The 27,609-nt window shown below is 58.2% G+C and overlaps 4 protein-coding genes across 11 annotated transcripts; all 4 read left to right on the forward strand.

The window, feature by feature from the left end:
* Window positions 1-4,294: 4,294 nt before the first annotated feature.
* SEMA4A (semaphorin 4A) lies at window positions 4,295-9,539 on the forward strand. Its single transcript, XM_075525273.1, has 14 exons — window positions 4,295-4,433; window positions 5,566-5,726; window positions 5,848-5,910; window positions 6,003-6,101; window positions 6,596-6,704; window positions 6,822-6,938; window positions 7,068-7,198; window positions 7,297-7,466; window positions 7,546-7,696; window positions 7,929-8,118; window positions 8,217-8,332; window positions 8,422-8,588; window positions 8,672-8,784; window positions 8,905-9,539. The coding sequence occupies exons 1-14, from the start codon at window positions 4,295-4,297 to the stop codon at window positions 9,537-9,539; spliced, it is 2,361 nt and encodes a 786-aa protein (XP_075381388.1).
* A 1,148-nt stretch (window positions 9,540-10,687) lies between these two features.
* Window positions 10,688-20,945, forward strand: SLC25A44 (solute carrier family 25 member 44). 8 transcript variants are annotated; one of them, XR_012778810.1, is made up of 8 exons: window positions 10,688-10,917; window positions 11,717-12,467; window positions 14,767-14,877; window positions 15,224-15,959; window positions 17,972-18,099; window positions 18,660-19,112; window positions 19,598-19,653; window positions 20,012-20,945. XR_012778810.1 is itself a non-coding variant. In XM_075525205.1 (7 exons), the coding sequence occupies exons 5-7, from the start codon at window positions 15,338-15,340 to the stop codon at window positions 18,849-18,851; spliced, it is 942 nt and encodes a 313-aa protein (XP_075381320.1). In that variant the 5' UTR covers window positions 10,688-10,917; window positions 11,717-11,786; window positions 12,307-12,467; window positions 14,767-14,877; window positions 15,224-15,337; the 3' UTR covers window positions 18,852-20,945. The 8 variants fall into 8 exon arrangements, 5 of the variants coding, with proteins under 5 accessions (XP_075381320.1, XP_075381318.1, XP_075381321.1 ...); XR_012778809.1 differs by having other exon boundaries at window positions 18,660-19,653; XR_012778808.1 differs by having other exon boundaries at window positions 19,598-20,945.
* Window positions 20,946-21,437: 492 nt separating this feature from the next.
* On the forward strand, window positions 21,438-25,458 carry PMF1 (polyamine modulated factor 1). Its single transcript, XM_075525208.1, has 5 exons — window positions 21,438-21,906; window positions 22,028-22,133; window positions 22,602-22,702; window positions 23,471-23,666; window positions 24,012-25,458. Exons 1-5 carry the CDS (start codon window positions 21,734-21,736, stop codon window positions 24,063-24,065), a joined length of 630 nt encoding a protein of 209 aa, XP_075381323.1. The 5' UTR covers window positions 21,438-21,733; the 3' UTR covers window positions 24,066-25,458.
* Window positions 25,459-26,561: 1,103 nt separating this feature from the next.
* On the forward strand, window positions 26,562-27,479 carry BGLAP (bone gamma-carboxyglutamate protein). The gene is made up of 4 exons (XM_075524952.1): window positions 26,562-26,622; window positions 26,748-26,975; window positions 27,068-27,134; window positions 27,281-27,479. The coding sequence occupies exons 1-4, from the start codon at window positions 26,562-26,564 to the stop codon at window positions 27,411-27,413; spliced, it is 489 nt and encodes a 162-aa protein (XP_075381067.1). The 3' UTR covers window positions 27,414-27,479.
* The last annotated feature ends 130 nt before the right edge of the window (window positions 27,480-27,609 follow it).

Genomic DNA, 27,609 nt, shown 5'->3' on the forward strand with positions numbered 1-27,609 from the left:
CAGGGCAGGTACCCCCAGCGTGGGGTGGAACGGGGCCTCTGGACAGGCCCGTTCCCGGCTGGCGGCTTTTGAGGGTGTTGATGCTGGCACCCCAGCTTGTGCAAAGCAGCAGGGCTGGCAGCTTCCCTGGGTGCCCCAAGCATGGTTGTGCAATTTGCAGGCTGGGGACAAAGTGACTTGCCTGAGATCATGCAGGGAAGGCGGTGGCAGAGGGAGGAAGCAGTGATGGCAGGAGATCCTCTTTCGGGGTTCAGGACACCCCGCTCCCACATGGCCGGGAAGGGGAAGGAGGGCAGGTTCTGAAGGAGAAGTGGGATCTACTGGTGCCAGCCGGGCCAGGCTTCCCCACAAGGGAAGTTTCGAGGGGGGGGAAGTGCCATCAGCCAAAATGGGGTGCTGCGGCAGCGTGGGCGTACATGCGGCCTGCTCGGGACCAGGTCCTGGCAGCTGCTGGTGGTGCCACAGCTGAGCCCCAAACCCCCTCCCGGGACCCCCCCAAAGCCAAGTAGCGTGGGCAGCCAGAGCCAGCGCGGCTCATCCGGGATGGGTGAGCGGCAATGGGGGGCTGAGACAGGGATGCAGAGGTGGGGGTGCAGGGAGGCAGTGTGGATAGGGGGGTGCAGAGATGGGGGTGCAGGGATGAAGTGTGGAGATGGGGGTGCAGAGATGGGGGTGCAGGGATGCAGTGTGGATATGGGGGTGCAGAGATGGGGGGGCAGGGATGCAGGTGCAGGCACACAGTGCAGATTCGGGGATGCTGGGATGCAGTGCGGATATGGGGGGGCAGAGATGGGGGTGCAGGGAGGCAGTGTGGATAGGGGGGGCAGAGATGGGGGGGCAGGGAGGCAGTGTGGATAGGGGGGGCAGAGATGGGGGGGCAGGGATGGGGGTGCAGGGACACAGTGCAGATTTGGGGACGCAGTGTGGATATGGGGGTGCAGAGGTGGGGTGCAGAGGTGGGGGTTCAGGGACGCAGTGTGAATACAGGGATGCAGAGATGGGGGCGCAGAGACCTGGTGCACATGGGGGGCAGCAAAGATGGGGTGAAGGGACACGGTGTGGGGACACAGGTAGGTCTCGAGAGAGGGGTCGGAGGGGACACGGGGGTGCGCCGTTGTGCGCCTGTGGGTGCCCAGGGGTGCCTGTGCCGGTGTGTCTGTCCACATCTGCGGGGGGAGCGGGGGGGGGGGGGGGGTGCACACGCGTGTGTGTGCCCGTTCGTGCCCGTGTGTGCAGGGCTGCGCGTGTCGGTGCCGGCCGCCGCGCGCCCACCCGCGCCTACGCGTGAGCGCAGGGCGCGCAGCCGTGGGTCCGTCGGTCGGGCTGGTCCGTGCGTCCGTGTGTGGCTGCGGGGGGTGAGGCCAGCCGGAGCCGGCCGAGGTAAGCCGTAGCCATGGCGACGGGAGCGGGCTCCGCCGGCCCCGCAGGGATGCTGCTCCCGCCGGGCCTCCCCGGCCGCCCGGGCGCGGGTCCTGCCGCAGGTCGGTACCGCCGCACCGGGACGGGCACCGGGCTGGGGACGGGCTGGGGGTGCCCCCTCGGGGGCGGGAGGCAGAGCCGGGGCTGGGGGCGGTCGCCATAGCGGGGACGGGCTTTGGGGACCCCCCAGACGGCTCCGACGCTGCCCGGCAGTGACAAAGGGGCTGAGGTCCCAGCCCCAGGGAGAGCTTCCCTGCGTCCCCCACCCCGCGTCCTTGCCTTTGCATCCCTCCCCTTCTTCCTCCCGTTTCTCCTTTGCATCCTTCCACATCCTCTCTGCCCCCCGACTCCTTCCTCTGCATCCTCCCATCTCTTTCCTGCACGACCCCACATCTGTCCCCACCCTTCGCATCCTGCCCTTTGCCTTCCCCACCTCTTGAATCCCTCCCCTGTCCCCCCTGCACCCCCCGATTCCTCCCCTGCATCCTCCCATATCCTTACTTCATCCCCTTCCTCCTCCCTTGCTTTCCATCTCCCCCACTCCCCCTCCTACTCCAGGTCTGGGGGGGATCGAAGGAGCCTCCCCCAGTCTGAGCCGGGCTGCCCCAGCCCCTGACTTCTGCCTGGGTGTTAGAAACATCCCCACACCCCCTCCCATGCCACAGGGATGCTCCCGGGGAGGGGGACATGGGCAGGGAGTTGGGGTCAAGAGGCAGAGAAGGACCACGCTCTTCCCTGCTGCGGGGGGACCCCAGTTCCCAGCCACTCGGGAAACTGAGGCACGGGGAAAATCTCAGCAGCCAGGAGATCAGTGCCAGCGTAGCCACCAGCTTCACGTCTGCCCTGCGCCATCGTGTCTCACTTTGCCGCGCACGTGGGCTGGGTCTGGCTCGGTCCCGGGGCAGGTTAAACCACTCTTTGCAAGGAGGATGTGTGTTTATTGGCAGCATAATATTCCTCGGCTTGGAGGGAACCTGGAGAGTGGGTGGGACAGGGGACCGAGTCCCAGGGAGCCACGGCCATGGTGAACCCGAAAGCACCAGGAAAACTAAACCACCCCAATACTGAGAGGCCTTCGGTGACGCTTGCTTCCACGTGCCAAAGCCTACGCAGGGGGGCTGTAATGCCCCCCCCCGCGTGTCCCCAGACCACTTTGGCCAGGGGACCCAGAAAGGAAGAGGGACAGGGCTGTGACGGAGCTTCAGCTCCCCATGCCGCTGGAGCAGCCTTGAGGCTGCTCTCGCTTCACACCCTGTCTCAGAGCTGGCTCGCACCGGGGGAACACTCTCCGGGGGCTTTACCCAGCCCCGCCACGGTCCCCCTGAGCCTTCGGCCTCGCCGAGGAGCCTCCGCTCCTTTTCCCATCCCTCCTCCCCCTCCACCGGCCCCAGTGGCTCCGGCCCAGGGCAGAACAATGCTGCCGGCCCAAGCCTCCATGCGGCCCCGTTTCTCAGCCAACCCTTCGCCAAGTGGGAAATCCGGGGCAGAGTAACCTAGTTTCTGTGCTTACAAGGAGCTTTCTGTCCTGGCCAAGCAAGGTGGCAGGGAGAGCGCTGCCCTCCCGGGGCTTGGTGTCCCGCCGGGCGGACGGTGGCACCAGGGGAGGCAGGTAAGGAGGCCCCGACAGGGCAGGATGCTCCTCAGCCTTGTCTGGAGCGGGATATTGGGGTGCTTCAGATGTGGCTGTGGTGTTAGGGGGACCCCAGGGCTTTGGCTTCGGTGGGTTTCTTGCCCACAGCCATCCCGGAGCAGCCTGGGGTGGACGATGGAGGCTGCAGGGAGCCCGGCTGCCGGGACAGCTACGGGCTGTTTGTGGGGGCGATGCTCAGCCCCATGGGGCTGTTTGGGGGGGTCGGTGCTCGGCCCCATGGGGCTGTTTGTGGGGGCGATGCTCAGACCCGTTGTTGATCCTCACAGTCAGCAGGAGAAACGACGTTGCTTTGCTCTCACCCCAAAGATTGCCCCAAAGCCAGGAAGGGAACCCCGGCATCCGGGCACCCCATTTCCCCCCGTATCACCCCCTGGGCACCCCAGTCGGAGGAGCAGAACGCCCCGGCTCCCATCCTGCCTCCCTCCACCAGGCTTCGCTGCCCTCCCCGCGGGGACGCAACGCAGGCGAGGCGGGAGCAGGCGCCCGCTGCCCCAACCTGCTGAGGCTCGTCCTCTTCCAGCAGGACTTTCTGGTTCCCGTAGTCCCCGGCGGGGCTATGCTGGGCTGGGCTGGGCCGCAGCGAGCCCTGCTACGAGCCCGGCTGGGAGCCTGGCAGCACGGCTGGACCTTTGCAGGGCGCTGGGCATGGGCCTGCAAGGGTCTTCTGGCCACAGCCCCCCGCGGCCAGGCGCCTGCCGGGTGCCGATGCTCCAGGGGTGGAGGTGAGCCAGCTCTGCCCTCGCCCGCCGGAGAGGTAATGCCGCTTGCTGGGGACACGGTGGCCACCTGCAAGGGGTCCCGGGGAGCACACGGTTCTCAAGACTTTGCTCTTTCCCCATTCCTTCCGGCAAGAGCTGCAAAAAGAGCTGCAAGAGGAGGGTGTCCTGCCCCCCTCCCCTAATTTTGCGGACCCTCCAGCCACTGATGGAGCCGCACGGAGGAATCCCTGATGGGGACGGGCACTGTGGGGCTCTGCAGGGGCAAAGGCGGGAGCATCCGGACACCCCTGTGCCAGGGGGGTCCCGGTGCAGGGAGCCCAGCGGGGCGCGGGGACGTGCCGGGACGGCAGTGGGAAGCTCTCGCCCATATTCGGGGGCCACGCACGGCTTGAGGCAGCAGGGCCCCACGGCCCCCCCGCACCGGGTGCTGGCTCCCCCCCTCGTTTCCGCTTGATGACATGCAGCCCCAGCAGTGCTCGCCCTAACCCTCGCCCTTCCCGCAGGGATGGTGCTGGGACCCTCCAGGGGTGCATCCCTGCCGCCCCCCGCCATGCCCGCAGCTGCCCTCCGCCTGCTCTGCGGTGTGGTGATGCCGGCCGCCATGCTCTGCGCCGAGCCCCTGCCCCGCATCGCCTTCCCCAGCGGTGAGTACGAGCGAGGAGAGGGGGCTGGGGAGGGGCTGGGGGACAAAGCTGGGTTGCGGGGGGGAAAACATCGGCTTGGGAGAGCGTCCGTCCCCAGGGCTGAGCACCCCGCGGCAGGGACCCACGGGCTGCTCTCCGTCACAGCCTCCCCGTCTCGTTACCCCTCTCGTTAGCCCTGCGCAGGGCTGGGGCAGTGGGACGGTGGCTACGAGGCTGGGCGCTGGTGGCAACAGGGCGACGCAAAGGGCTACGGGGGCCACTGCGGCGGCAGGTGTAATGAGGCTGGTTGGCACCCAAACACCTTTGGGAGTGGGAGCTGGGTGCGCCCCAGGGTGCCGGCTCTAGCAGAGCGATTTTGGCACCCACCTGGCACCCGGGGGTCTGGTCAGGGCCACCCTGGATGGAGGAAAAAGCTGCCTCCTCGGAGCGACAGGGCACCGCGTCCTGCCTGCGGACCCAGCCAAAAGGCAGGTGGTAACGAGAGGGGTTTGGCAGTGCCGTGGGACGGCGGCGGTGGGGCAGGCAGGAGAGGTCTGTGCTCTTGTGGCGTGGCTATGGCCTCCCGAGGCCCCGGCCCACGCTGCCACTTCCCCTTCCCCGTGCAGCCATTCCGAGAATTGCAAAATCTCCCTTTTCTTTTTTCCCTGTTTCGGTGGCTGGCGGAGGCATCAGGAAGCCTGTGGTCCACAGCTCTGCTTGAGAGCACCGTGGGGGCTTGTAGCCCTCCCTGATGGTGGCCCCCTGGGGCGGTGCATCCCCCAACGGAGCATCACCCCGTGGCCGTGGCCCCGAAGCATCACAGGCAGGGCTCGCAGCCCAACGGGGAAAAATTCACTCCGCTTCTTACAGGACGGCAAAGCAGCCTCAGAGGGCGAGGGACCCGCGGGCTTCGCAGCCTGGGGACGTCCAGCCCTCGGAGAGGGGACAGGGGGGAGGTGGGGACCTGGAAGCAGAAGTGGGGACGGCAACGCAGGGGCCATGGGGGAAGCAACGCGCCCCATTTCCTACATGAGAGGTGACACGAGCCACAATGGCAGCTGCTGCCACATCCGCCCGGGGTTGACGGTGGTGGCGGTGCTGGGATGTGCGTGCGTCCCCCTTGGCTCCTGTCATCCCCCTTTGCTCCTGCCAGGGGACCCCCGACGGACCCTGACCCATTTCAGCCAGGACAACGTCTCCCACTACGACATTCTCCTCCTGCATGGCAGCGAGGAGGAGCTGTACGTGGGGGCGCGTGACCGGGTGCTGGCCCTCACCGTCGGCACCCCAGGCAGCATCCGTGCCAAAGCCTCGGTGAGCAGCAGCTGCTTTTGGGGAGGCGGGGGGGGGGGGGGGGGGGAGGCCTCCGCTGTGCCTCAGTTTCCCCGCTCAGGCATGGTTCAGCAGCTGTGGACCGTCTCCCTTCCCTCCGCAGATAACGTGGGGACCCACGGCCGAGAAAACCTCCGAATGTGCTTTTAAGAAGAAGAGCCAGGAGGTGAGACAGCACCGGGGGGGAGCTCGGGGCGGGGGGATCCCTCAGAGCTGCAGGGGTGCTCAGCCCCCGCCTCTGCTCTTTTCCCCCCACAGACCGAGTGCTTCAACTTCATCCGAGTCCTTGTGGCCCTCAACCAGACCCACCTCTACGTCTGCGGGACCTACGCCTTCAGCCCTGCCTGCACCTACATCGTGAGTGTCCCCCCCGCCAAGGACGGGGACGAGGGGGGCTCTCCGGACATCGTATGGCATTCATAGAATCATGGAATGCCTTGGGTTGGAAGGGACCTTTGTCACGAGGAGCCACAAAACACCGATCCAGGAGCCCCGGCGGGACGGGGGGTTTGAGCTAACCGCATCACGGGGAGTCCCCCGAGATGTGGGGGGCCGGGTGCCCCCCGCCACCGAGGTCCATCTTTGCGTTTCAAAGGAGCCCATGGTGTTTCTAACTACGGCTGCCAGCGGCTTTTCACCTGCCAGGTCAATGCTGGTGGTAAACCCCTGATTTGGGGTCCCGGTTCCCTCAGGTGACCCCAGGCAGCCTGTCCTGCCTCAGTTTCCCCACTTGCTGAGCACATGGTGAGCACCGCAGCTTCCCCACAGGCCACAGGGAGTCCACAGCCATTTCCTGTAGATTTGGGGTTTGGTTTAACTCCGTCGGCCGATTTTTCTCCCCTTTCCCACAGCACCTGGAGAACTTCACACTGATGTCCAGCGGCAGAGGACAACCCTTCCTGGACGGGAAGGGCCAGTGCCCCTTTGACCCCCAGCACACCTACACGGCCCTGCTGGTGGGTGAGTACGGGGCCAGTGGCCCCCATGGGTGGGCACCCATCCCTGGGATGGAGTGGAGGGTGACGGCGGGGGGGGGGGGTCCCTACCGCTGCTCACCCCCACCCCGTCCCCGAGCAGATGGAGAGCTCTACGCCGGCACCATGAACAACTTCCAGGGCAACGAGCCCATCATCTCCCGCTCGCTGGGCAGCCGGACCCTGCTCAAGACGGACGCCTTCCTCCGCTGGCTTTCGGGTGAGCAGGGAGACGGCCCTTGGGAGGACCCCCCTGGCCCCCTCACCCGCCCCCGTGCCAGGGGGTGCCTGCAGCAGCCCCCCCCCTCGTTCCAGCTCCTCACCCACCCGCCCTGGCTGTGCCCCACAGCCGACGCCGCCTTCGTGGCCTCCTTCAGCATCCCTGGCGATGACAAGGTCTACTTCTTCTTCGAGGAGACGGCCGATGAGTTTGATTTCTTCGAGCGGCTCCTGGTGCCGCGGGTGGCCCGCGTCTGCAAGGTGGGCGCAGGGACGATGACGGGGGACGACGACGGGGGACGATGGGGGTACCCAGCTCCTGTCGCCCCGGGGGCTGAGCGTCCTCCCGGCTCCCGCAGAGCGATGTCGGGGGGGACAAGGTGCTGCAGAAGAAGTGGACGACGTTCCTGAAGGCCCAGCTGATGTGCTCGCAACCCGGCCACTTCCCCTTCAACGTCATCCATCACGCCTTCGCCCTGCCCCGCCGCGACGGCGGCGCCGACTTCTACGCCGTCTTCACCTCGCAGTGGTGAGTCCTGGCACCCGGGGGTGCTGCGGGGGCACCGGGGACCCGCATCCTCCCCGTGCCCACCTCGCTGTCCCTGCAGGCAGGCGGGCAGGGCGGGCAGCGCAGCCGTCTGTGCCTACAGCCTGGAGGCCCTGGAAGAGGTCTTCGAGGGCAAGTACAAGGAGCTGAACAAGGAGAGCTCCCGCTGGACGGTCTACGGCGGCCCCGACATGAGTCCCCGGCCCGGCAGCGTGAGTGCTGCCCACCCGGGGGACACGGCCCTCCCAGGGGACGATGCCGGTCCCCGTGGGGAGGGGTTTGTCTGTCCCAGTTTGCCCTGCGTGCTCGCACTGGTGGTGTCGGAGCAGGATGGGGAAGGGGGGGGGTGCCAATGGTGCTGGCATGGGGCAGCCTCGTGGCGCATCCCCCAACCCCCCGTGCCTCGGTTTCCCCACGCCAGCACCGGCTCCTCTCTCCCTGCAGTGCTACATGGGTGCCTCCTCTGACAAAGCCCTCACCTTCATGAAGGACCATTTCCTAATGGACGGGAAGGTGTCACCCACCCAGGGGCAGCCGCTGCTGGTGAAGACGGACGTCACGTACACACGCATCGCGGTGGACGAGACTCGTGGCATCTCGGGAGTCACCTACCGCGTCATGTTCCTGGCCACGGGTGGGTTTAAGTGGGGGTACACACAGAGCGCCTGGTCACCCCTCCTGCCCTTCCCTTGGCCCCCCAAAACACCCGTGATGTCCCCTGTGCCCCCGCAGCGGAGGGTTTCCTGCACAAAGCGGTGGAGCTGCCCGGGGGTCCCCACATCGTGGAGAGCATCCAGCTCTTCGGAACGCCGGAGCCGGTGAAGAACCTACTGCTGGCCCCGGGGAAGGTAGGGGATGGGGATGACCCCACAGCCCACCCCAAGCCCGGCACGGGGGGCCGGGGGGGAGGCTCAGCCCCGTGCCTCTCCCTCTCTAGGGCTTCCTCTACGTGGGCTACTCCGGTGGCGTCCTCCAAGTCCCGTTGGCCAACTGCAGCCTGCACCGGAGCTGCGCCGAGTGCGTGCTGGCGCGGGACCCGTACTGCGCCTGGCACAGCCTCGAGGGCTCCTGCCAGCCGGCCCGCGCCGCCACCGCCGAGGACACGTGAGCCGCAGAGGCAGCGGGACGAGGATGGGAAGGGGGGTGCGGAGGGGACCGGGATGCTGATGCCGCTCTCCCGGCCACAGGAGCGCGTGGCTGCAGGACGTCGAGACGGGGAGCCCAGCCACCGCGTGCCACCGCGGGAGGAGAGTGGCCATGCCCCGAGCCTGGGGGCCACCGGAGGACCCCGCCGCAGAGAGTTGAGTACGGGGGTGCGGCGGGACAGGGCGGGGGGGCGCGGCGGGAGGGGGACTGGAGGGCGGGAGAGGGCTCATGGGGTGCACTGCATCACCCTGCTCTCCCCCTCCTCACCCTGCAGGGCTCAGCCCCCCGCTTAACGCCGTGGTCCGCCTGCCGTGCCCCCGCCGCTCCGCCCTGGCCACCTACAGCTGGCAGCAGCCCGCGGGCCGGGGGGGCCGGGGGGACGCGACGCTGCTGCCTGACCACACGCTGGTGGTCATCATGCAACGGGGGACTGCGGGCACCTACAAGTGCCAGGCCACTGAGAACGGCTACACCTGGACCGTGGCCCATTACCAGCTATGGGACCCCAGTGGGGCGGCCCCCCAGCCGGACAGGCTGACTGAGGAGGGCTTGGCCTGGGGGTCCTCAACCCCCGGCACCTCCCAGTCTTACTGGCCCCAGTTTGTCACCGTCACCGTGCTGCTGGCCGTGACGCTGGCCGCTGCCGCCTGCCTGGCCCTCCTCGCCTACCATGACCAGCTCAAAGCCAGGAGCAAGGTGCGGGGGTGCGGCGCACCCCACAGCCCCCCATCCCAGCACCGGGAGAAGGTACCCCTCAACGGGGGGTCCGGAGAGCCCCCGGCACCCGTGGTCCCCACCGAGGAGGAGGAGGAGGAGGAGGAAAGCTCCAACGCTTGCTGCCTCCAGCTTGATGGGGACATCGATGCTGACAACAACAGGGTCCGTGTCCCGGCAGGGGACACGGCATGACGCTGCCACCGGGTCGGGGAGACCGCGGGGAAGCAATGGGGTGTAGGGGGGGATATCAATGTGAAGATTTTTTCTTTTTTTTTTTTAATTTAATACGTGTGTTTTAACATAAGGTAACGCTTTGGGGTAGTGGCGAGGGGCAGCGGGGTGGGATGGGCCCCTGGGAGCAGCAGGGGAGGCAGCAAGAGGGGTGGGATGGGGCAGGGAGGTGGGATGGGGGGAGAGGGGAGGACGTGGGGACAGGGAAAGGACGTGGGCACAGAGGAGGGACGTGGCCGTGGGGCAAGGACGTGGGGTGGGGACAGGCGGAGTTGGTGGATGCTGGCACTGGTGTCACCCCAGGAAAAAACCCTGGGATCCATAAAAGCTCCAAAATGGGGAAAGCCGAGCCCGGATGGGCTCCGTGGGCCGACCCCACGGGCACCCACCCTGCGCTGCCAGACCTCCCCACCCGCTCCCCACCGCCCTGGGTGCTGGGGGACACCACATCGCCCCGACCCCCGGACAGCCATGGCGGTGGTGTCCCCCCCTTTCTCCTCAGCTGCCCCTCCTGGGCTTGGCCCCTGCTGCTTTTTTGATGACGTTGAGCCTTCTTTTTTTTTAAGACGAACCAGCTGTAAATGTTCCTGCTCTTTGTACATTTGATTTTTTTATTAAAAAGGAAAAGCTACTGCGTTGTGCTGCTGGGTCCAAGGAGCAGCCCCAGGAGGGCAAAGCCAGGCCCCTCGGCCTCAGGTTTTCGGGCGTGTGTGGGGCGTGCGCGCACGCCTGTGCGAGGTGAGGGTGTGCGAGGTGTGCATGTGCAACGAGGGGTGAGGACCTGGGGGGGGGGTACACCCCACCCCCACCCCAGAGGAAGGGGAAAACGGCCCTCTTACCCCCACCAATCACTCCCTTCCTCTCGGTGCATCTCTGCTGTTTTCCCCACCTCGCCCTGCCCCCTGCCCTTCCAGCAGTCAGCACGTGAATTCTTCCCGGGAAACACAGGAGTCACACCCAGTCGTAAAGGGCCGCTGGCCCTTTAAGAGATGTAAGTCGGCGCTGTCCCTTTAAGGGGAGGGCGCAGGCGAGGCCTCCCGCTGTGCGCATGCGCGCTGCGTTCCCTGCCTGTCTTCCCGGGGCGCGGCGGGCGGCCGTCCTCTTTACTGCGGCCGGAAGTGCGCGGAGTCTCTTCCGGAGCGGCGTCAGCCCTTCCCCAAGATGGCGCCGGTGCTCGGGCGCTGATTGCTCGGGCGGCGCGCGAGGCCCCGACGCGCTGCCGCCGCCGCCGCCGTTCACTTCCGGCCGGCGGCCGCCGAGGGGGGAGCGGCCATGGGGTGGCGGGACCGGCCGGCGGCGGGACGGGGCGGGGCGGGGGCCTCCCGCCCGCCGGCCTGAGGTAAGGGGGCGGCGGAGGCCGGGCCCGGGGCGCGGGGCAGGAGGCTGTGGGGCGGGAATGGGGGCTCGGTTGTGGGGCGGGGGGAGGAGGCCTGGCCTGGGCGAGCGGCGGCGGGGCAGGAGGGTGGCGGCCCGGCTCGGGGCCGGTGCTGGGGGCGGCCGGACGGCGGAGGGGGGCAGGTGCTGGGTGGGGTTGGGGAGGTGCGGTCGGGGGGCCTGGGGCGGGGGCTGGCTGTGGGGCGGGACGGGGGGAGGCTGCGGCAGGGGGGTGCCGGAGCGCCCGGGGCAGGCGGCTGGCGGGGGGCGGCTGGTGGGGGGTGCTTCGGGGCGTGGAGGGAAAGCGGGGCGAGGGGGAGCGAGGGGGTTTGGTGCGAGACCCGCTCGGCTGAGGAGGCGGGTGCTGCGCCATTGAGGAGCCCAGGGGCAGGCGGGGAAGGGCGTGGAGGTTCCCTGCGCCCCGGGGCTGCAGGAGGCAAAGCTGCGTGGGGGAGAGAGGGGGGGACCCGCCTGCGACGTGAAACCAGGGTGCTGGGAAGGGCTTCTTGTCTGCTAATCCGCTCAGTGACCTTGAGCGGGTCCTGTGCCAAACTTCGCACATGTCCGCTGCCTTTAAAGCACGTGGGATTTTTTTTGTCTGGCCAAACATAAGCGCTGATGGCTTTACCTATAAGGTAGGAGGGTGGCTTGCTGCGCCAGCTGCCCCTCTCCTGTGCGTACGGGAGGTGGGGGGAAGGCAGCGCGAGGCTGTGGGTGTGTTGGGAAGCGCTGGCCTTAGAGTGTCTCTGCCTCATCGTTTACAGAGAGACAGCTGCTCGCGGAGGAACTGCAGATCTTCAGTGAGGCTGCTTTCATATCCGCTTCCATCCTGGGGTAAATTTCAGGAGTGTGACGGTAAAGACTTTGAAAACGCAGCTGCCTCCTTAGACCAGGTTCGGCGTAACGTGGCACAGATAAAAGGCTTCAAATTTGAGAGACTTGTAGCGGATTTGTTTGATCTCGTGCTTTCCCACTTGAGAGGATCTCCACAGGCAACCGCGTATAGCTGTTGGGGCTTGGAAAGGCGGCCTCGCCGCCTGCTTCTGGATGGTTCCCAGGCCGTCGTGCTAAGGCATTAGTATGCTGAGCAGGAGACATCCTTGGCCAGGGGTACACAAAGGCCCTGTCTTTATTTGCCAAAGAATCATATATAGATACAGCTGCAGCAAAAATGCTTTGGAGAACGGATTGATGGGGCTGCATTAAAAAGGAGATAAATTGTGGGGGGGGTTCATACTAAGTTGCGGTCTTGCGTTTAAAAGACTGAGGCCGTATCCTGTAGGTCGCACCGCAAGCTAGCAAGAGAGCAGAAGCAGGTACAGTCTGCTTAGTAATCCTGTGCTTTAATTTCTAGGCAGAAATTCAAGAAAAGCTTTTCTATTCATGGTGAGAAGTCACCATCTGTGTAGGTCTATTGAAGTGTAGGTTTGGCACGGCAACTGTTCAAGTGTTGAAGTACGCAATGGCTCCTTGACCTGGGAGGGAATCTGGTGTACTTGAGTTTCGCTTTGGAGGGTAGGTCAGTTCTTTTGAGATTTAGCAATCACTTTTACATCAATATCCCCAAAATTACTTGAAGATCATCAAAGAGTTACTGAAACGGGGTGCGACAGGATCGCTGCTCTGAGCAAGGCCCTAGATTTAATTTCTAGAAGAATAAACGCTCTGAGCAAAACTCTCGTCTTGGCAGAGCAAGAATTGTGGCCATGGTGGTTAAATCAAAGCATCCCTGGTGATGCCAGGATGCCTTCCCTCTTCACCTCCCCGCAGGAGGAGCCTATGGCTTTGATTGCTTGTGGGCCCTGGGATTAAAGTGACATTGTCGTTCTAATTTAGATCCTGAATGAAAATAGTTATTAGTAAGAGTCCAAAGAAAGTACAGTTATTTCCTCAAGGAGGTTATGGCTAAAATTCTAAAAACAAAGCACTATAGCACATAAAACTAAATGAAAATCAAGGATACTCTATTATTATTATTATTATTATTATTATTATTATTATTATAATAAATTTTTTTTCCTCATTGCAGCAACGAGGATTTTTCTTAGCAGGTACGCCTTACCTTTCATGTGGAGAGCTCCATTACATACAGTTCAGTTTTTGGGTGGCAGAGGAATTTGGAGTATGGGCTAAACCCTCAGGCTTCACCAGGAAATTGCACTGGCTAGACTCTATTTTATTTTTTTATAAAATATTAAGCTAGTGGGACTCCTAACAAGAACAAAATAATGTGTTCATAGGTGCTGCATGTAGATAATTCCCGTGTAGGAAGCTTTATGCTGTCTAATTATGCCTGTATTAGCGAACCAGTAATACTGTAATTATAATTAAAGCAATACAACTTTTGTTTAGACAAGCCATGGTATTTGTTATGCGTTATCTGTCAAGTCAATTGACTGTAACAATGAAGTGTAGTTTTCTTTGTACTAGGGAAAACAGGGGTTTCCGCACGCTCCCTGTTGGACCCGGATGCCCTTGGGTATTTTTAACTTCACTGTCCATCAGCAGGAGCCGTGGCAGCCCATAACGCTGTTTGCTGATGTTAAGCAAATATTCTGTTGGCAGATAGGCAATTAAATAGTCTGTTAATAGCACACCTCCCCCCCATAATTTCATAATTGTAATTTCTTCTCTATGCCAGAGGTAAATAATTGCCAGTTGTTTTATTATTGCATTTCTAACCAAACGGCTCTTGACTGTTTGAGCTCTCTTCATGAAGCCTGCAATTTGGAGACGTTTATGCTACGGCCTTTCTGCACTACGCTGATAACTTAAAATGGCCCCCAAACTGCTGTATGGTGTTGACCGCATCTCATGGTAAATTTGGGTTCTCACTCGGTCTAGATTCGAAGTGAATCTGTTCTGATCTCTGGTTTTGGCGCACTTCCTCCAGTTTCTGCATTTGCAAGTGGAGCTACTTGGTATTGCTCTGCTCTCCAGCAGTTCAGCTTGTGCCTGTGCACAGACTTCAAATACCCATTTGCCGGAGCCTGGAATATAAGCTGTGATGCAGCTGCAGGTCAAGCCCTGTCTGATAATTTAACAGTCTGTTACTCCTGAAGATCTGTCGGCTTTTTTTGATACGGAAAGAAAGTCCTTGTGGTCAGTGAAATAATCGGTTTCATGGTGGGTTGATTCTTTGAGATGCTCTTCTCTTTTTGCTTGTATATGCCTGGGCCTGTGAGTAGGTTAGCTTATTCCAAGCTTGGTTAATCTTGCACCAAGTTAGAGCAAATTACAGCCAAAAGGGAGACGTGTGGAACTACCGAGAGTCTTGTCCCAGGGATGCAGTTGTGGGTGACTGCCGGGCCCTGGCTGCCTGCGGGATGAGACGCAGTGATAGTGCGTCAGGGGCAGGAGCCAGGCTCGGGAAGGGTCCCCTGGTCTGAGCCAGGACCTTCCCTCCTCGTCCCTCGGTTCCCGGTACTCTGAACGCTGCCAAAATCAGAAGGGTGGCAGGTTTGTGAGTGTTACCTTACCAGAAGCGACGATGCAGTATTGGAAGTGAGGCTGAACTTTGCTCGCCTTAGCTGAAAAGCGCAGTTAGGCACTGTTCAACTGAGAGATCCCTGGGCTGTGATTTTTAACCCTTTTTTTTCAGGGTCTTGGTCATCAACGTGGAGACTCTACGTGGCTGTTTGCGTTTGCCTTGTCCTCCCATTGTTGCTCCTCTTTTCACAACCTTCTCTTCCCCCTTCCCTGGCTTGCATCACCTTTAGGAAGGTCAAAATGGAAATGCCCAGAAAAAGGTGTCTAATTTGTGCAGGAAATGTGGGAACACGAATGGACACTTGTCACTTCCTTCTTTGTACAGAGCCTGGAACTGAAAGGTGACATCCTGACATCTAGGAGCATCGCAAACCTGGAATGACTGGGGAGAAGCCGCTTTGGTTGACAATCCGTATTCCTGCGTGTTCATTAAAAGGTAGTGCTTGCTGTTGGAGCAGTGCTCTTCCTCTGTGGATCTCGAACTGCTTTGCAAAGTCCGGCAAGCTTTGCTTTACAGCAGAGTAGTCTGGACCGTAGCGAGAACCGCCATGTATGCAGACTGCTGTTAGAGTTTAACAAATAGCTACGGTGACATCAGAAGGCGCTGCCATCAACCACGTGATACGGCCCTGCTGCCTGAAGTTACAGTCCCACCGCTCTGCCAGCAGAATGGTTTATGCAAGGGGTGTCTGTGTACTTCAGGAAAATCAGCAAAGTTAGGTGACGTAGGCTGCTTTAGCTAACTTAGGTGCTTCGTCTACTGAAAGTGTTTCTCGTTTCAGATGCCGGCACTTCCAGTCTAGTCAGTCAAGATAGGAGGGCTGAGCTTGGATCTGCTCCGTACTTCTGAGGCAGATCTGGGGCGTACCACCTCTCGTACCCCACTCCGAGGAGTCATGGAGGACAAACGCAACATCCCCATCATTGAGTGGGAACACCTGGACAAAAGGAAATTCTATGTGTTTGGGATTTGCATGACTATGATGATCAGGGTAAGCGTTTACCCTTTCACACTCATCCGGACACGGTTGCAGGTTCAGAAGGGCAAGAGCCTATACAACGGGACTTTTGATGCTTTTGTGAAAATCCTGCGGACAGAAGGGACAGCTGGGCTCTACCGTGGCTTTTTGGTCGACACTTTCACCCTGATCTCTGGACAGTGCTATGTGACAACATATGAGCTCACTCGAAAGTATGTGTCACGGTACAACAACAACAATGCTGTGAAGTCTCTGGTGGCAGGTGGCTCAGCCTCCCTGGTGGCCCAGAGCATCACGGTGCCCATCGATGTGATCTCCCAGCATCTCATGATGCAGAGGAAGGGGGAAAGCATGGGCAGGTTTAAGGTGCAGAACCAAGATGGCAAGCGGATGCTGGTCTTTGGCCAAACCAAGGACATCATTGTACAGATTTTCAAGGCCGATGGCTTTAGAGGCTTCTACAGGGGCTATGTGGCCTCGCTGCTCACCTATATTCCCAACAGTGCAGTCTGGTGGCCCTTCTACCACTTCTATGCCGGTAAGTGAAAGGAGACTTTGAATGTATCTTATCCCAGGAGACCTAGAAGCCCCTCAGATTGACTCTGAAACTGTGGATCCAGCGTGATTTGCTTTCTTTGATTTGGGGTGGGAGCAGAACCTGTCTCGAAACGAATAGCTGTATCCAATTTAAACGAGTTCTGCAGATGTTGGGTGGAAGTTTAACAGAGCAGCATGGTTTGACCTGCAGAGTTAAAGAATAGGAGTCTGAGTGCTAGAGGACTTAAAAGAAGGTGCCTCTAGGCAAGAGGGACTTGATGTGTCTACTTTAACTTTCTCTTCCGCTAATCCCAAATAACGCTTACTTTCTGCATGGAAGTGAGGAAGGCTGTTGTCTGGCACTGGGCAGAGTTTTGAAGCCACCCTGTAAGTACAGTTCGTCTTTCAGTTCATGTGGACTCGGAGTCTTGTATATGGCAAAAAGACTTCTAGAGCCACAAATCTCATAGCAAAACCAAACAACAGGCAGAGACGAAGGCCAAATCTTCCGTGGTTTTGTGTCTTAAGATTATGCTTCAGTTTCCGTAGCTTTAAAACTGGAACCAAACCTTGTGATATAAAACTACACTTAACAGTATGTTCTCTCTTCCTATCTCAGCGCTCGTAATCCTCAGGGTGTTCCCAAATACTAAAGATATTGGCCAGCTAAGATTTATTCCCCCCCCCCTCCCCCCCCCAATAATCCTTTAGATTTCTGTCATGCAGCTTTGCATGTGGTTGTTAGACTAATATTTACCTAATAGCAGTCTGCCTAAAAGTGTTGATAATGAGAGGCTTAGATTTCACTGTACTAGGCTTAAAGTATATCTTGGAAATCGCCTGCTTTTAAAAATACAGGTGTCTTGCATGTCTAATTTGCTTTTCAGAGTGGGCGCATTCTGGTAACAGTGGGGAGCATTGGTTACGCATCAGTGCTGCATTTAAATGGCAACAGCAGCTTGGGATGTTGGTCCAGTCTGAACTTTTTGGGAGTGCTCCCTTCGCTCTCCATGTCAACAATGTTTAATACTAAAATCCGCTGTATTATCCTAAGACTTTCATGCCAAAAAGGTTCGAAAGTGGACATCTAAGAACAAGCAAGTTGATATGGAGAGAAGGAAGCTTGCCTCTTTCAGGTGTTTGCTCTCTTTCCTAGTCTTCTGCAGTGGAAATCAAGGTGATGCTAAACGTAAGCCCCAGCTGTCAATACATCTCTATTTTGGCTGCCTTTTCTAGTCCTCTGTCCCTGGATAGTGTGCTGGTTTTGGCTGGCAGCAGCAGGGGTCATTGAACCTTCCTCGGGGCTCAAAGTACACCGCTGGCAGTGATTCACATCAGTGTTCTGGGTTGTGAACAGGGCAGCTTCCTTCCCTCTTGCCAAATAGACACAGCCACCACATCATCCAAAGAAACTGGGACTTTTGGACTGTCTTCAGTACAATTTTAACCAACAAAAGCGTGGGAGATTCAAATGCTGTTTGCCAGGTCGTAGGAACAGAATGAGGAAATCCCTGGGATGAGCAGTACGTAGCGCTTTTCTCCTTAGAGATCCCACAGCGGGATACCACGTAGATAGCTCTTGGACAATGTGCTCGGTGGTAGTGACAGCTTTCTGGATCTGTGCGAATCGCTGCAGACAACTTCTGATAGCCTTGTCTAAAGGTTTCCCCCCTGCCTTTCAAAGCGGGGTGAATGTTTCCATGCTCTGTTTTGGGGACATCCAAGCTTATTCTGCCCTGTTTGCCCAGCAGGTGTGAGAGCCTGTGTTTGAGCTGATCAGAGGCTGTATGATGGAGCACTGAGCCGCCGGGGTGTTTACGGGCTTGCTCCCTGTGCTTTGCTAACTTTCTGGTTGATGTAGAAAGCACCAGTTGGACATGCTGTGGGAGGAGGTGACAGGTTGTAAATCAGGGGTTCTGCCCACTGCAAATCAGTCTAAATTAGCAGGCGGAGTTAAGGAACTGACAAAGCAGCCACTCATCTGAAACTTTACTCTCTCTCTCCTATTCGCAGAACAGCTTTCTAGCTTGACTCCTAAAGACTGTCCCCACCTCCTCCTGCAAGCTATATCGGGGCCACTTGCAGCCGCAACAGCTTCCACGCTCACCAACCCCATGGATGTCATCAGGGCTCGGGTTCAGGTAAGAGCTCGGCCTCCTCGGCATGTGTGTCTGCAACAACAGCATGACGCAGGGGTGGGGTTCGGCCTCAGCTCTTTGATCTCTGTGGCTTCAGGTAAATGGCTCCCCTTCTCTCTCTGTTCGTAGGTTGTTTTGTCCTAGATATCATGCTGCTTAATTTGCACTCGGCATTAACAGGAGGCAGCTCAGGTAGCAAGGCTGGCTTCGCCTACCCGGACTGCTCAAATGAGGTTCCCCAGCAGATGTGGCATCCTGCAGAAAAGGAGAGATGCTTCTAGCAGTGTCAGTTTTAGTGAGACTTGAGCTGTCGTGTTGATCCAGCCCCTTCTAGATGGGGGCAGATGAGAGGAAGGAGGAGACAGGTCTAAGAATCCCACTTACTGCTGCCTCTTTAGAACTTCTAGCCTTTTTTTTCCTCCCCCTCGGGGAATTCTGGAGACTAGATCAAGGTTATTGGAGTGGCTGATCTGTAGTCTCTAGAGTCTTCAGTTGAAGCAGAACCCCAGAGCAGCTGAGCATGAAGTCTGGCAGCTCTGTGAATATTTGTTCTGGCTTTGCAGGTGGAAGGCAAGAGCTCCATCATCCTCACCTTCAAACAGCTCATGGTGGAGGAAGGTCCCTGGGGCCTGACTAAAGGCCTCTCTGCCCGCATCATCTCGGCCACTCCTTCCACCATCGTCATCGTGGTGGGGTATGAAACTCTGAAGAAGCTGAGCCTCCGTCCGGAGCTGGTGGATTCAAGACACTGGTAGAGGCAGCTGGTGGAAGAGAAACCTTCTTTTGAACCCTCTGAATTTGGACCGTCACGGTTGAAAGCTTGGGAGGAGAGGCAGCTGCTGTCTCCTTTGTCTCTCACTGATTTCACAGTACAAGGCAGAAGCAAGAGCAACTGCAATTCACCTCTTTAGATTTGATTGTAATCCAATGCTCTGCTGCCGTTTCTGCTTAGAACCATCAAAATGTGACCTTCGGCAACGCTGTTTGCCTGTGACAGTTCATTCAAGAGCAGCCAGGTGTGTGAACGCATCCTGGCAAGTTCTTAATTCCGTTTTTTTAAATTAAAGACTTACTGGCTGAAGCAAAAAGCCAGTTTATTCTTTAAATTATTTTAATCTTTGCCAAACTTCCGAGGAGGGGAGTCTACCAGACTGCAGCAGAGCCCTCTGGTGGGTTGGGTGCTGATTGCAGTTGTACTGTGGGAAGCTGGAAGAATAGAATAGACAAGTGAATTTCTCCAGTCGCCCACATTAATTTCTAGAAGATGCGAGACGAGAGTAACCTGGCACCACTTAAGACCTTATTTACTGCATTTTGAATAGATCTGTACATACCTTTTTTGTATGTTCTTGGAGAATGTTTCCTATCTCTCATCCTTCAAACAGCAAGCTGGCTGATAGGCAAGTTAGGAGTTGAGCTGGCTGTTTGTAATTAGCTGATGGCAATTTTGACACCTAACCTATGTTTTTAATCTGTTGTTATTTAATTTTTTTTATTTTAGGGAAGCTTATTCTGATTTCTGGGAGACTGAGTGGTTGTTCTGTGGCCTTGTTCAATGTGAGTGTCAATACTGCATGTTCAGGGTGGCTGCTGCCACTTCCCACCTTTAGTTAGTTTAAGCACAAACAAATGCAGAGTTTGGAAGTGTCAGATTGCTGTGCTGCCAGCAGCCGAGATGAGAACTGAATGTGATTTGAGCTACAACTGGATGTGAGGTGGGGAAGAAAAAAAAAAGCTTGTACTGGCTTTTGATCCAGTTCAAACCTGATTGGCATGTTCATATTGAATAAGAAGTAACGGTTCACTAATACTTTGTAAGTTTAAATCCTGCTTACCCCGTTTGGGAAGGGCAAGGACGATTCTTTGCACATTCTTGCTGGATCAAAATCTTAAGCTGTGGTCTGTGTTTTACCAGATGAAAACTTGCAATCGAGTGATGAAGCAAGAGGCTGCTCTCTGGGGAGGAGGAACGAAGGGATTGTTTGACTTCACTCTGCTGGTCTCGGTATTTGAGATCTGCCTCTCGTGATGCCAGCCCACACACGGTGCTCATCCCAGTTAGCCGTGTGTCTGAGAGGCGAGATACACACCTCCAAATAACAAATGTGTCTCCTCCTCTGTTCATCTCTCTGCCGTAACAAGGAATTCCTGGTTGTAGCGTTGATCCTGCCGAGCTGTGGCTGCTGCCAGGCTCTTAGCTGTCTTTTCACCTGGGACTTGCTAAGTGTGGCTCTTGCCTTCATCCCGACGTCTGCAGTTCGGCCCATGCGGAGACTGGATGTGCCACAGTTTCTGCTGGAGACGGAACAAGTACAGACAGATGCTGCTGAAGTTGGAGAGAGACTTTCATGTTTAAGGGCAGAACTTGGTTATAAGATACAGTACTCTTTCGTGGGCTTGCAGATGAGTCATCGAAGGCCTTTTAATCCCACCTTTGTTTTCTGCAGCATTAAATAAGGTGATGTATGCCTGAGCCACTGACAGAGCTGTTGAAGCAACGTGTCCTGCAAACTGCTCTTCCGTCAGGTTTTTGTTTAAAAGACAACGCCAATCGGCTCTTCTGGTAATAGCGGATTGCGCTCTAAAAAGTGGAACAGCAGCATCACAAGATTGCGAGGAAGTATCCCGAGCGTATGGTAGCCCCGTTCTCACACAAAGGCGGTACTAATACCAATATTAAAAGAAACAATAATAATCAGCCTCTGCTGATTACCAGCCGGGTAATTCTTGGTGTGTGTCGCGGAAGTGGCAGACAGCACGAATGTAGGGAGATACTCTCAAGCTTAATATTCCTCTCTTAACCAGCAAAGTTCTTGACAACTAATAAACTTCAGAGACCTTCAATCGGACACCCGAGTTTCAAAGCGTGTTAGTCTCTCCGAGCGCGCTGGGCGAGGGAGTCTGCCAGTTTCTGTCATTTCACAAGGATGCTTTCTCGGTTTTAATGCTTTGCCTTCTGAGTAGCGCTGGGAGAGACCTGCCTGAAAAAACAATGATGGTGACTGCGCAGAAAGCTGAACAAGCCAGAAAAAAACGGGGCTAAAGCAGGCGTAGCGCCCGAAACCACAGATTTCTCTGGCAAGCCCAGAGCCTCCTTTGCAAACGTGGTTAGTCCTGGTTCCCTCTTACGAGCAGTGTCTTGACAAGGGAAAGATGTGTGAGATCTGTTGCTTTTCCCTGTCTTTCTGCGCTCAACTTGGCTTATTCTTCCCCCTTTGGACTCTTCAGGCTTGATCGTTTTATTTCATTAAATGCATGAGGACTTGGGCGGGGGTTTCCACGGGGATCTCAAGAGAGGGATGGTTTATTATATTTATCACTCTGCTTCAGGGGCTAGCTCGCAGTTTCCTGCCGCGATGCGGCAGATGAAGCACTTCAGGCCCCTGTGATTTTTATTACTGTTGATTTTTTTAACGCTTCGGCCATTCTGCCCTGTCCCGGGGCTGAGCTGTGCTCGGCAGGGCTGGGCCGCGGCTCCGCCCACGCCGGCCCCGCCCCAGGCCCCGCCCACGCCGGCCCCGCCCACGCCTCCCTAAAGGCGCTTCTCTTTCGCACACCCTTCCCCGCATGCGCAGCCAGCGTGGGCGGGCCCCGCGCGTCCACCAATGGTAGCGGCGCCGCGCGGTGGCGGTGGCCAATGGGCGGCGACGGCGGGGCCGTTGGGCGGCTGGACATGGCGGCGGCGCGCAGCGATGCTGAGGAGGCGGCGGCGGGCGATGGCGGCCCGGCCGCGATGGCGGCGCCGGGCCGCGCCCAGGTCTTCGCCACCGTGGTGGACACCTTCCTGGAGAAGCTGGTGGCAGCCGGCAGGTGAGGCGGGAGCGGGGCCTCGCCAGGGCGGGCCGCTCGGTGGGAGCCGGGGCCTGGCCGAGCCCTGCTGCGAGGAGGCCCCGGCCCCTGGCAGTGACGCCCTGCCCCTCCGGTTTTGCAGCTACCAGAGGTTTGCAAACTGCTACCGCTGCTTCTACAAGCTACAGCCCGAGATGACCAGGAGCATTTACGATCAGTTTATATCCCAGCTGCAGGCCTCCATCAAGGTGAAAGGGGAAGCAGAGCCTTAGGGGCAGGGGCTCGGGGGTGTGCGTGCCTTCAGAGGGGCTTCAAACCCCCGGTGTAAAAGCGCTGAACACGTTGATATTAAGGGTAGCAAATACATTTATTCAATGGCAAAAGGAGAAAGTTAAGACTGCTCCCCAGAGATTCGTCCAGACCTCTTTGTCTTCCCCAGAAAGAGCTGTAGAATCGCAGAATCATTTTGGTTGGAAAAGACCCTTAAGGTCATCGAGTCCAACCGTAAAGCTAACACTGCCAACTCCACCACTAAACCATGTCCCTAAGCACCATGTCTACACATCTTTTAAGTACCTCCAGGGATGGTGACTCGATACCTGGCGATTCCCGGGATGTAGCCTTCATCCAGGGAAAAGCAAGGGCTCACAAGCAGAGCGATGCCTGTGTCAGCTGTTTGGGTCCTGCTGAATCCCTGTGGTGTCCTTTCCTCACAGGAGGAGATCCAGGAGGTGAAGAATGAAGGGAATCTGGAGGTGCTCTTTAATTCATTGGATAGGATTGTGGAGGAGGCAAAGAACCGGGAAGAGCCTGCGTGGTATGGCCAGCCTTGTGGAAGGCAGCGTGTGTGTGTGTGGAGGCATGCTCCTTCAAGGGCGAAAGTCAGTTCCCGTGTGATGTTTTGGTCGTGTTGACGTGTCCTGTAGGCTGTGCACTGCAAGGGAATTTTTTTAAACCTCACGTATCTTAACAGCAATGTCACTGCGTCTAAAACATCCGAAAATAAGTTTTATCTATGCTTCTCTAGGTCACGTATCTATGCTTCCTCGGTGCAAGGAGGAGGTTAGTGCTGCTGAGACCAGAGGGGAGGCGAACTCAATTCGGAATAATTCAAAAGGCTGATGGCACGTTTTAGCCACAGCTGCTGTTGCAATAGCAGAGCTCACATCAACGCTTCTTGTCGGGCTGCCTTGCGCAGGGACTCAGCAGGCACTGGAAGTTGTATGTGCCGCCTTTTGTTCGCCCTAAAGGCAGGCTGGGTCTTTTAATCGAAAGCATCATCACAATTTTTTGTTTCTGTGTTCGGGGAAGTTAATTACATCCTGCCTGCCTCCAGGCCTCGACTAACGGCAGAGTTTTGGGGAGGATTCCTCCCGTTCCTTCATGTATGGCGTTAGGGGGCTACGCGATGGGGTGCCCGTTAAACACGTGCGTTCTAGCTGTCCTCAAGCATCCAGTGCCAGAGGTAAATCGCTGGAGTCGGTGACCTGATACGTTATGGCAGCAGCTCAGCTTCCAATTAGCGAGACTAATTGCTGTGCAAGATTGTTGCTCTCTGGTTGCTTCACATCCCAGTTGTTCCCAGGCGTCCCAGCGGGATCCCAGAAGAGGACGTTCGCAGCGCAATGGTGCCGTACCTCCTCAAGCACAGGTCGTACTTGCGGAAAGTCCTAAAGGAGAAGGAGGAAGAGAACAGGAAGGTAGCGGAGTCTGTGCTTGCGGGGAGGGATAGGATTGCAGAGCTGCAGCAGCTGATCCAAGCTCGCAAACATGCCTGGCAGGTAAAAATAAACAAATAAACCCCCCTTCTGTTTGCAGCATCAGCCTGAAACACTGTTCCGTGGCTTGACTAGCAAACGGCTGCGCTGTCTTTAAGCCCTCCACTTATCGAAGGCCTCACCAGGAGCCAAGTGCCGCTGAAATTGGCCTGGGCGTTTTCACTGGAGGTCTTGGATGTTTGTGCACTGGGTGGGATGTTTCTGTGGGTGAGCGTGTGAGATGAGTGGGTTGTATTCCGTACGTGCTGAGGACGCTCTGTTTTCTCTCTGCCTGCTTTGTGTCCTGAACGCTGGCATCTGTGGAGAAAAGCACTTTGCTGAGTTCAGTGGGGGTTGTTTTCCTTCCAGGCAATTAGTAAAGAGCAACGAGAACTCATCACGACATTCAAGGAGCCCCAGTGAGGACGCAGGGAGATTCTGCATGTTTCGCAGGGGGAGTTTATCCTCATCTTGGAAGCGTTGACAACGCGTTGGGAAGCGGGACTCTGTGTGTGGCGTACACAAACCACGCAAACTTGCGTTCGTCTCATCAGACCGGAAGAAACTTGCAGTGGGACTGAAAAGCTGCCGGACTTGGACAATTTGATCAAAGTTTGTGAAGAAATAAAAAAGAACACATCAGGATCTTTGGAAATAGATGACAATTTCCTCTTCCCTGCTCAGCTCAACAGGGAGGAGAATCCTACAGATCTGATAGTCAGAGCGTGTCTGTACACTCACGTGCTTCTTTAGTGCTGTGGCGGGTGCGATTCTAGCTTATGAAAGCCAAATGCCTGGCCTTGAAGGTATTTTAGATGTGCCTTAGAGAAAAAACGGTGCCTTACACCCAGAGGCTGTGCTGTGCACAGGAATGAGGAGCCAGGGAGCTGTAGCACACGAAGCCCGCCGTCAGGTGAATGCCCCCACGGCATTTTGTACAGCTGGAGCGTAAATAGCCGCATCGGACTCTTTTGCCTCCTTTTTGCAGTGTTCATTTTCAGTGTCCGTGTCTTTAAAGACAATTGTCCGCCCGTGACCCATCAGAACAGACACGTCAGCAGCTGCTTTATCACATCGAGTTCTTCGTTGCCATTTATTCTTTTTTTTTCCCAGTTATTTTCCAACCCTGCTCCCCTCCCAGCAGACAGGCATCGAGGGCGCATCTCCGAGGGCCACAGTGTGAAGGATCCAGGGATGTGCCATTTGTGCATGTGGAGACAAGCAGAGGTTAGAATGGCCCTGCCTCGACTTTGTGGGCTCGTGGCAAAGGGATTTGACGTTTCCCTGGCTCCGTGTTGACTCCTGGAACCAAACTGGGTTTGGTTTTACCTATCTGGAGTTGTTCTTTACCATTTCATCGGAAGTTTGCCAGCCAGGGAAGCAGGGACTCACCGGAGTCTGCCTGCCGGGGCGTTAGCGAATCCCCGCAAGTGAGGTGTATCTTCAAAATGAAGAAAAGGTCCTTCCTCTGGGCTGGGCAGATAATGAGGAGAGTTACTGAGTGTGAGTTTATTTCCAACAGACAGCAGATCTGCCGCGGGCAGCGGCTTCTCTGGTCACCTGTCGTGCTCCTCGCCTGTCGTGCTCTTCGGCTGTTAGTGCGTGCCGTCCCAAGGAGAGGCTGTGCCCTGTGTGGTGGGGAAATACAAATTCTGAGGACAATGGTGGCCATTTCCACCGAGCACAAGCCTCTGTTTCCAATTAGAGGCAGCCAGAGCCTGTGATTGACTGACTTACGCATATTTTCCTTCTGTCGTAAACAAGCCTTCCCTCGCTGCATTATAATCTAAATAAATTGGAGCTGTTGTTCCCCCGGTCTTGGCTCCCGCTGTGTGCACTTGGCCCGCGTACTCTATAGTTTATGGGTTTGTTTGACAAAGGCGCTGGCTTCAGCGTTTCTCTCCTCCTCCGCCCCAAAGCCTCCGGTTCCGCTTTTCAAGACAAGGCCGGGATTTATAGGATCTGAAAGTCTGGAAAGTGGTCAGGATCCCAAAGAGGAATGTCACCCCAGGCGGCCCTGGGAGCTCCCACTGCTTGGAGCCCTCCTGGAGTTAAGCGGGAGCAAACTCTGGAGGTGGGTGAGCACCCTGAGTGCTGGGGGGGTCTTGTGGAGAGTAGGAAGGAAAAGGATGGATGAACAAGAGATTCTACTTCTCCAGCTGCTCCGCTCCCCTTCACCTCTGCTCGGTGCCTGAACCCCACCAGCAGCACTTCTTCTTCCTGCAAAGCCCCGTTTTGGGTTTGAAGAGGTGCTGGACCTCTTTCCGACGTCCTGTTTCTGGGAAAGGGCACTGCCTGGGGATGCCCTGGCACGTCAGCGTCTGCCCGTGGGATGTGGCATGGGAGAGCTGCGTGGAGACCGAGGACGAGGGCACCTGCTGGCCCTCTCCTCCTGGCTCACGGCAGTCTGCCCCGGCAAGGAGCCGCGACGACGATGCCACGGAAGGAGCACGCGCCGCTCCCCAAGGCAAAAATTGGCCAACGAGTCCCCGTTGGCCTTGCGCGGAGAGGAAAACCCATAGGGTTTTGGCAGGAACCTCTCCTAGCGTGGCAGCAACCCTGCTGGGATCCAGCACTGGGAACTGGGACAAACCAGTCGGTGACTGGGGAGTGCAGCGAGGAGTCCCACCAGTGCCCCATCTCCCATCCCCGTTAGGGGCTGCCAGGCTGGCAGGGCTGGGCCCACCGGCAAATCTCCACTGGCCCGCGGCCGTGTTTTCCTCCCTGTGGGCTCTGGCCGGGTCACGGGGGAACCGAGTTCACCCCAAACCACAATTGCTGCCTGCGCTGGCGGCTCGCGGCCCCAGCGGATGTGCTGGAAATAGCCCTGGCAGGGCCGCGGGGCCCCTCCTTGGTGGCGGTCGCAGCACCCTATAAAGCCGCTCGGGGACCGGGGGCTGCACCGAGCACAGAGGCACCATGAAGCCCCTCATCCTGCTGACCCTCCTGGCCCTCCTCACCCTTGGCCTCTGCCGCAGAGGTATGGGGCGTCCAGGGGGGCGATGGGGACTGCTGGGGGGGCTGCGCCCCAGGAAGGGGGCTCTGCTGCGAGCTGGAGGGAGCAAAGGGGCTCGGAGAGAGATTTGCTGAGCCTTGGGGCGGAAGGTGCGGGGCTGGAGCGGGAGAACGGCGATCAGGACTCCCTTTGCCAGGCTGGGGGGCTCGGGGTGAGAGCGGGGGGGTGGGATGAGAGCCCCAAAAGGAGGAGCAGGGTGAGGGCACAGCCTGCACGGGGCCTTCCCGAGCCCACCGGCTGCCCCGACCACTCTGCGCCATCCCTCCCCGCAGCTGCTGACAGCTCCATCAGCGCAGATGACTCGCCCAGCTCCGAAGGTGAGTGTCCGCGGCCGGATTCAGCCCTGCTGCCCCGGGGACGGGGACGGGGGGGACGCAGCTCTCCCTGACCCCCTGCTATGTCCCCGCAGCCTTCGTCTCCAAACGCGCCGGCGCCGAGGTGGTGCGGAGACACAAGAGGAATTACGTCTATGACAGGTAGCGCTTGACCCCGTCGTGCCGGGGACTGTGTCCCCGCCGGGTGACGCGCGTCCCCCACCCAGCGCGTTCCCCGCCCCGGAGCTTCCAGCCCCCACGGGGCCGGAGAGCCTCCAGCGTCCCCTGCATCCCTCGCCTCTCCCCAGCAGCGTCTATGGTGCCGCCTGGAACCCGCTGGAGGCCAAACGCGAGGTGTGCGAGCTCAACCCCAACTGCGATGAGCTGGCCGACCACATCGGCTTCCAGGAGGCGTACCGGCGCTTCTACGGCCCCGTCTAGCCCCCACCGCCCCCCAGCCACCCTGCGGCCCTGCGGGCGCCAGGTCTGAGCTCAGAGCACCGACCTCCCCCAAGCAGCCAGCCCTTTACAGCCCCTTCTGTTAACCGTGGAAAGAAATAAATGCACAAATGGTGTAGCCGGCTCCTTCCTAGTCCGAGGGTGCGGGATGGGTGTGAGACCACAGCGGAAGTACCCC

This window comes from Mycteria americana, chromosome 25 (genome assembly GCF_035582795.1).
Source record: "Mycteria americana isolate JAX WOST 10 ecotype Jacksonville Zoo and Gardens chromosome 25, USCA_MyAme_1.0, whole genome shotgun sequence".
Classification (NCBI taxonomy): Eukaryota; Metazoa; Chordata; class Aves; order Ciconiiformes; family Ciconiidae; genus Mycteria; species Mycteria americana.

What these genes read in the sequence shown, in the direction of transcription:
- SEMA4A (XM_075525273.1), top strand. Translation starts at nt 4,295, where the DNA reads ATGGTGCTGGGACCCTCCAGGGGTGCATCCCTGCCGCCCCCCGCCATG. An exon ending in CTTCCTCCGCTGGCTTTCGG is followed by an intron (nt 6,939 to 7,067) that starts GTGAGCAGGGAG and finishes TGTGCCCCACAG; the next exon opens with CCGACGCCGCCTTCGTGGCC. An exon ending in TGAGTCCCCGGCCCGGCAGC is followed by an intron (nt 7,697 to 7,928) that starts GTGAGTGCTGCC and finishes CTCTCCCTGCAG; the next exon opens with TGCTACATGGGTGCCTCCTC.
- SLC25A44 (XM_075525203.1), top strand. Translation starts at nt 15,338, where the DNA reads ATGGAGGACAAACGCAACATCCCCATCATTGAGTGGGAACACCTGGAC. An exon ending in CTTCTACCACTTCTATGCCG is followed by an intron (nt 15,960 to 17,971) that starts GTAAGTGAAAGG and finishes TCCTATTCGCAG; the next exon opens with AACAGCTTTCTAGCTTGACT. An exon ending in TCATCAGGGCTCGGGTTCAG is followed by an intron (nt 18,100 to 18,659) that starts GTAAGAGCTCGG and finishes CTGGCTTTGCAG; the next exon opens with GTGGAAGGCAAGAGCTCCAT.
- PMF1 (XM_075525208.1), top strand. Translation starts at nt 21,734, where the DNA reads ATGGGCGGCGACGGCGGGGCCGTTGGGCGGCTGGACATGGCGGCGGCG. An exon ending in AGCTGCAGGCCTCCATCAAG is followed by an intron (nt 22,134 to 22,601) that starts GTGAAAGGGGAA and finishes CTTTCCTCACAG; the next exon opens with GAGGAGATCCAGGAGGTGAA. An exon ending in AACCGGGAAGAGCCTGCGTG is followed by an intron (nt 22,703 to 23,470) that starts GTATGGCCAGCC and finishes AGTTGTTCCCAG; the next exon opens with GCGTCCCAGCGGGATCCCAG.
- BGLAP (XM_075524952.1), top strand. Translation starts at nt 26,562, where the DNA reads ATGAAGCCCCTCATCCTGCTGACCCTCCTGGCCCTCCTCACCCTTGGC. An exon ending in CCTTGGCCTCTGCCGCAGAG is followed by an intron (nt 26,623 to 26,747) that starts GTATGGGGCGTC and finishes TTGGGGCGGAAG; the next exon opens with GTGCGGGGCTGGAGCGGGAG. An exon ending in TGACTCGCCCAGCTCCGAAG is followed by an intron (nt 26,976 to 27,067) that starts GTGAGTGTCCGC and finishes ATGTCCCCGCAG; the next exon opens with CCTTCGTCTCCAAACGCGCC.